The following is a 6,764-nucleotide window of genomic DNA, read 5'->3' on the forward strand; positions in this document are numbered from 1 at the left end:
CCACCCAGCACTGGCAAATCAGCCAAAAGAACAAAAACAAAATAAAAACAAATCCTGGAACCAGAAAGAAAAAACTCTGCCTCTTACTGTGACCCTCTTATGCCTTCTACAGCAGCTGGCAAAGGAGAAATGTTTATGGGGTCCAGCTCTAGACTCACAAGGCAGAACACAGAAGAGTGGATGAAGAGCCGAAAGGCAATAAATCGATAACTGGAGCCTCACATCCTTTGCCTTTTTTATTGAGGGTCAATATATTAAGAAGAATGTCTGCGTCTTCGGTAAAATTATTGCTAAGGTTATCACCCAGTGTGTGTTTTCCACCTCCCTGATATAAGAACTTAGTGACAAGAAAGAATGAGATAATGATCATGAACTATTGGACCTAACCATTTGTGGCTTTGGTGCCCATCTTCTCAGCAAGGCTTTCTCTCTCTCTCTCTCTCTCTCTCTCTCTCTCTCTCTCTCTCTCTCTCTCTCTCTCTCTTTAGAAGGTGTCTCACTCTGTCACCCAGGCTGAAGTGCAGTGGCAGGATCTTGGCTCACTGCAACCTCCGCCTCCTGGTTTCGAGTGATTCTCCTGCCTCAGCCTCCTGAGTAGCCGGGATTACAGGCACCTGCTGCCACCCCTCCTGGCTAATTTTGGTATTTTTAGTAGAGATGGAGTTTTGCCATGTCAGCCAGCCTGGTCTCAAACTCCTGACCTCAAGTGATCCACCCACCTCAGCCTCCCAAAGTGCTGGGATTACAGGCGTGAGCCACCATGCCCAGCTCTCAGCAAGGCTTTCTCAAACTACACTATTTAAAATGTGATCCCTGAGTCACCTTGGCCTCTCTTGCTCTCCTACCCTGCTTCACTTTCTCCATAGCACTTCTCTCCTACTAACCTACAATTTACTTGCTTAGTTTCTGTCTGTAGAATGTGAGCTCCATGAAGGTCAGGATTTTTGCCTGTTTTGTCCATTGATGCATCCCCAGCACCTGGAACTGAGCTGGGCACAAGCTAGGCACTCTAGAAATACTAGCTGAATAATTCAGTTGAGTAAATGAGTGATCTACACGAAGTGGGGAATGAGAGTATACAGTGATAGTTCCTTCGACTAAAACTGGGGTCGAATTATAGTGATAAAGAGGAACTCAGACCTTCAAAGGTAAGGTTTGTGGGCCACTTGCCAAGGCTGCAGAATGTGGTGTCGTTTCACAAGGAGGAGGCCCTATTATGGCTTCAGATATTAGAATGATAAAGAGAACTTTCCTTTCCCCTCAACTACAGCCTTCTAAACTCTTCCTTCCTTCCTACGTAGATGAAGTTTCAAGGACCTCATGGCCTGAATGTGGACAGGCAGAATGCTGGGAATCAGGCAAAAAATAAAATAATACTGAAAGTGAAGGCCAGGCTAATATTAGGAAGTCAGGGTGATCCTGAGTTTACAAAACATTTTTCTTTGGGAAACTTTACACCTCACATTATTCTGTGTTTTTCCTTGGGAAATTTCACATCTCACATGATTCTGTGACATGTGATACACGAGGTGCCCAACTGCTGTTTTTGTCCTCCACTAATGAGGAAGAGTGTGTGTACTCCTGGGGTTTTGCAAGTTTCAAAGTCTGACTTGACTTTCGTTCCTTTTTCTGGAACTGATCCACAAGCATGGAGAGTAAAGCTGCCCGCACCTATTCATTCAAGGTCCTGAGTGTCCTGCCCAGCTGCAGGAGTTGGAGAGACCCAGGAGGAGGGGCCACTGCTGATCCCAGGCTGCAGGGGGTGGGAAGAGTATCCTAGGGCATGGTGACCCCCACTCACTCAGTCACAGGAGACCCACACGAGAGAGAAGAGGGCACTTACAGCTTAGGTTCCCGCCAGCACCAACCCCTCTGCCATCGAACATCACCGTGTTTCTCTTTCTGCCTTGACTTTCGGCATACATGGAGTTAAATTTAATGCTCAGTCACGTATTTGTCTGGGCTCTTTCTATGTTTATTTTTCTCTTAATAGTTCTCTCTCTGCCCCCCTCTCCCCGCCTCTCCTCCTCCTCCTTCTCCTCCTCCTTCTTCTTTTTTTTTTTTTTTTTCCAGGGACAGTGTCTCGTTCTGCCACCCAGGCCGGAGTGCAGAGTGGCATGATCGTGGCTTACTACAGGCTTAAACTCCCGGGCTCAAGTGATCATCCCACCTCAGCCTCTCGAATGTCTGGGATTACAGGCACTTGCCACTGCATCTGGCTAATTTTTATATTGTTTATAGATATGGGGTCTCACTATGTTGCCCAGGCTGGCCACGAACTCCTGGGCTCAACTGACCCTCCCACCTCAGGCTTCTGAGCAGTTGAGACTATAGGAATGTGCCGCAGTGCCAGGCTAGTTTCTTAATTTTCTATTTTGACAGGCCTACCTCAAACACATCTGTGGTGTGTATTCAATCCTACCTCAGACACATCTGTGGTGTGAAAAGGATGTCATTTAATCAATATATAAATTCTAAGCAAATAGGTCTGGTCCCCAAATTAGGTTAGTCGCAGCTGCTGAGTCGTTGACCCAAGAGAAGCTCATCTAGATTTTTTCAGTATTTTCAAGTTCCTCTTCTCAGTTCATCCTTCTTCCAAACCGTGCCCTCCCCCTCCCACCCTCTTCCCACAGCCTCCCCTCCCCACAGCCTCCTCCCACCATTCCAAATCTGGGCTGTTCTCTCAATTTCCTTTTCTCTGGCCTCAAACCTACCCTACCCCCCAGCCTCAGTTTGGGGTTAAACTTGTCCCCCTCACGTTCTCTCCCACACGACTTGATGTCACCTCTGTGTCGTCACCACAGGGCTTTCCTCCTCTGGGTTCTCCTTTGCAGAGCGGCGTCAGCTCCCCCATGAGTCCCAGCACCAATCACTTCCGGCTGCTTGCAAATCCCCTTGCTTTCCTCAGTGTTGACACCCAGGGCAGCCCTATGCTCACTGCCGCTGAGGCCCCACCTCTCTCCCGGCCTTTTCCCAACTGACATCACCCTGTAGCTTCCATTTTCCTGAAATTCTCTTTTGAGGCCTCAGTCTTTAGACAAAGCACACAGTGTCCCTCAAAAATGACAATAAAAACCCAAACACACTGTGACTCTCACGGCAGCTTCTTGGTCCCCATATCGAATCAGCGGGTGGGTTTCTGTAAACACTGGTGAGAGGCCACATTAGAGGATCAGGACCCTCAGGTCTGGACTTGTGGTCACCATGAACATTCCTCTCTGCTGACGGTAGCTGGTACCTGTCACCTACTCGGAGTGTCACATGCCACAAGCCAGAGGGTCTTGGCAGGTCTCAGCACCTTGACATCATTTCCTTGCTATCACTCAGAGCAGCAGTGACACAGTTCCCTTATCTCAGGCGCCCAGAAGACGACTGTCAAAGGTCACAGGGAAATCAAAGGCGGGGTACAGGGCCAGAGGGAGGAGGAAACAACTTCCCGGTTGCTCTCAGACGCTTCAGAGATCCTCTGGAGGCCTGGGGAGCTTTTGAGTTCTTTATTTCAGTAGGTCCCTGAGTTCTGTGAGTGGCGGGGTAGAGCCACCAGGGGAATCCACAGTGGTTTCTCGTGCCCCTCAGGGTCAGGAGCAGTCTGATCAAAAGGAGGCCATCCACTGTCTGGGGCCTTTCCCACAGCTCCCGGATGCTGGGTCTGGAGGCTGCGCCCTTACCCCCCAGGAGCTCGGCCCAGTGGTAAGTCATCTGTGTGTCATCTGTGTATTTAACCCCTCATGGCCATGTTGATGCTGAGCATGGTTTCACTTTTGCAAACATTTGTTTATACCCTTCAAGAAAAAAACATCTCAGCTGTTACAGGAAGCTGCTTTGGGGGGTGAGCAAACTTCTTAAACATGCAGAAATTAGGATCTACACCTGTTTCTGAAAAGCAAGCCACGGTACTTGGTTCTCTTTAATTATATATTTTCTTCCATATTGTGTTCATGTAGGCAAGTCCTGTTTCTGCTGAAAGAAGGTAAGTTCTACAAAGACGATGTCATGCCAGCTTTATTTCGCATGGCACCTGGAACACTGCTAAGCACTTACATGCTTGACAAGTAGATTGAGGATGGTGCTGCTCTGGGGAAGTGGGCACACGTTAAAGAAATGTTTATCTCAGTCTTCTGAAATAGGGAACTCCTCTGGCTAAAATGTAGCTTCAGAAAGGGAAAGCAGGGCTATTTGAATCGGAGTCCAGTTTGTTGTTTCCTCCAGGATAAGACAGCTGTTGGAGGGGAAAATCATCTCCCATTTCTCCGCAGGGCAGCCTGAATATGGCCAATTACACGCTGGCACCAGAGGATGAATACGATGTCCTCATAGAAGGTGAACTGGAGAGTGATGAGGCAGAGCAATGTGACAAGGATGAAGCCTGGGCGCTCTCAGCCCAGCTGGTGCCGTCGCTCTGCTCTGCTGTGTTCGTGGTCGGTGTCCTGGACAATCTCCTGGTTGTGCTTATCCTGGTAAAATATAAAGGACTCAAACGCGTGGAAAATATCTATCTTCTAAACTTGGCAGTTTCTAACTTGTGTTTCTTGCTTACCCTGCCCTTCTGGGCTCATGCTGGTGGCGATTCCATGTGTAAAATTCTCATTGGACTGTACTTTGTGGGCCTGTACAGTGAGACATTTTTCAATTGCCTTCTGACCGTGCAAAGGTACCTAGTGTTTTTGCACAAGGGAAACTTTTTCTCAGTCAGGAGGAGGGTGCCCTGTGGCATCGTTACAAGTGCCCTGGCGTGGGTAACAGCCATTCTGGCCACTGTGCCCGAATTTGCAGTTTATAAACCTCAGATGGAAGACCCAAAATACAAGTGTGCATTTAGCAGAACTCCCTTCCTGCCAGCTGATGAGACATTCTGGAAGCATTTTCTGACTTTAAAAATGAATGTTTCGGTTCTTGTCTTTCCCCTATTTATTTTTACATTTCTCTATGTGCAAATGAGAAAAACACTAAGGTTCGGGGAGCAGAGGTATAGCCTTTTCAAGCTTGTTTTTGCCATAATGGTAGTCTTCCTTCTGATGTGGGCGCCCTACAATATCGCACTTTTCCTGTCCACTTTCAAAGAACATTTCTCCCTGAGTGACTGCAAGAGCAACTACAACCTGGACAAAAGTGTTCTCATCACTAAACTCATCGCCACCACCCACTGCTGCGTCAACCCTCTCCTGTATGTCTTTCTTGATGGGACATTTAGGAAATACCTCTGCCGCTTTTTCCATCGGCGTAGTAACACCCCACTTCAACCCAGGCGGCAGTTTGCACAAGGCACATCGAGGGAAGAACCTGACCATTCCACCGAAGTGTAAACTAGCATCCACCAAAGGCAAGACGACTAAACATGGATTTTCATCTTTTTGCATTATTTCACGTAAATTTTTTACACACTTGTATACAAAATCGGATACAGGAAGAAAAGGGAGAGGTGAGCTAACATTTGCTAAGCATTGAATTTGTCTCAGGCACCGTGCAAGGCCCTTTACAAACATGAGCTCCTTCGCCTCCTACGACTTGTCCATAGTGTGGATGGGACTAGTCTCATTTCTCTGAGAAGAAAACTGAGGCTTGGAAATTTGTCTAAGATCACACAAGTAGGAAGTGGCAGAACTGATTCTCCAGCCCTGGTAGCGTTTGCTCAGAGCCTACGCTTGGTCCAGAACGTCAAACTCCAAACCCTGGGGACAAATTGCATGAAATAAATGTATTTTAAAACATCTATTTAATGTATTTTAAAATAATTCATAAGTTGCTTTTAAAACCAATTTAACTACCTTCCGAATTATAAGCAGCCCATTTATATGGGAGTAATTTTTCAGGTGCATTTTCTCGCAGTTGATGAGAAGAACCAGCTAGCTGGAAGCTGTGGAAAAAAAGAGGTAAGATAACTTGTTCTGAGGAAGTTCTGTAAATTCTCGTGGTCACTCGCCACACCCCTAGGCCCCCAGCTTCCCCTAACCCAAGGTTTCTGATATTTTCTCGTACTTTATCAAAACTATGGAATCTTAGGAGATTTAACAAAAGCAAATGAGAGATTCTGTTTAGAATGTCTAACAAAATGAATGTTTTGTCCTTTTAAGTATAACACATACCTCAGGCCTCACCAGCACGTAACTACAAAATGTTGTCCCACTTCCTTTCTATGGCTGAGTCAGTAGCACACAGGCTCCCACCTGCCACATCAGCAGAAGGTCACCTCAACATGTGAGTTACCTCCCCAGCGACCCCCCAGATCTGTAAGGATGATGCATCCTTGATCCTAAAAACATTTTTCCTGTTCCTGGTGTTCAAAACCAGACTCCACACTCACTGGTCTCTTTATAATCTTGCTTCTGGCCCTTTGAGGCCTCAAAGCTACCAGCACCTTGCTGCCAGGGGACAATCATTGCTCATGGCTGAGTCCTGCAGACACAGGGACTGGGCTGGCTGCCTCCTCCTGCTGGCCCAGCATCTTGCTTGCACTAAAGAGAACTGGAGGATTGGCACTGATACTTGCTGAAAACCTACCCAGGCCACCCACTACTGCTGCACTCCAGGGCACCAGCCCACACTCCTCCCCTCCTGGCATCAGGCACATGTTCACAGCATTGAATCTTACAGGAAAGCAGTGGAACCCTGTCTCTCCTTCACAGGAGGCACGTTCCTTCCTAGCCAAAAATGATGATACCCACGGGCACAGCATCTCACATAGGGACACATAGAGATGTCTGACTCATTAAAACCCAAGTCTCTGGCCAATTAAAAGGGGTCCTTAATGTCTTACTCGATAGTGG

At 47.4% G+C, this 6,764-nt stretch overlaps 1 protein-coding gene across 2 annotated transcripts; it reads left to right on the top strand.

The window, feature by feature from the left end:
• Positions 1–3,357: 3,357 nt before the first annotated feature.
• CCRL2 (C-C motif chemokine receptor like 2) lies at positions 3,358–5,712 on the top strand. 2 transcript variants are annotated; one of them, XM_010374787.2, is made up of 2 exons: positions 3,358–3,690; positions 4,257–5,712. In XM_010374787.2, exon 2 carries the CDS (start codon positions 4,269–4,271, stop codon positions 5,301–5,303), a length of 1,035 nt encoding a protein of 344 aa, XP_010373089.1. In that variant the 5' UTR covers positions 3,358–3,690; positions 4,257–4,268; the 3' UTR covers positions 5,304–5,712. The 2 variants fall into 2 exon arrangements, with proteins under 2 accessions (XP_010373089.1, XP_030792069.1); XM_030936209.1 differs by having other exon boundaries at positions 3,415–3,690; positions 4,262–5,712.
• The last annotated feature ends 1,052 nt before the right edge of the window (positions 5,713–6,764 follow it).

This window comes from Rhinopithecus roxellana, chromosome 1, assembly GCF_007565055.1.
Source record: "Rhinopithecus roxellana isolate Shanxi Qingling chromosome 1, ASM756505v1, whole genome shotgun sequence".
Taxonomy (NCBI): Eukaryota; Metazoa; Chordata; class Mammalia; order Primates; family Cercopithecidae; genus Rhinopithecus; species Rhinopithecus roxellana.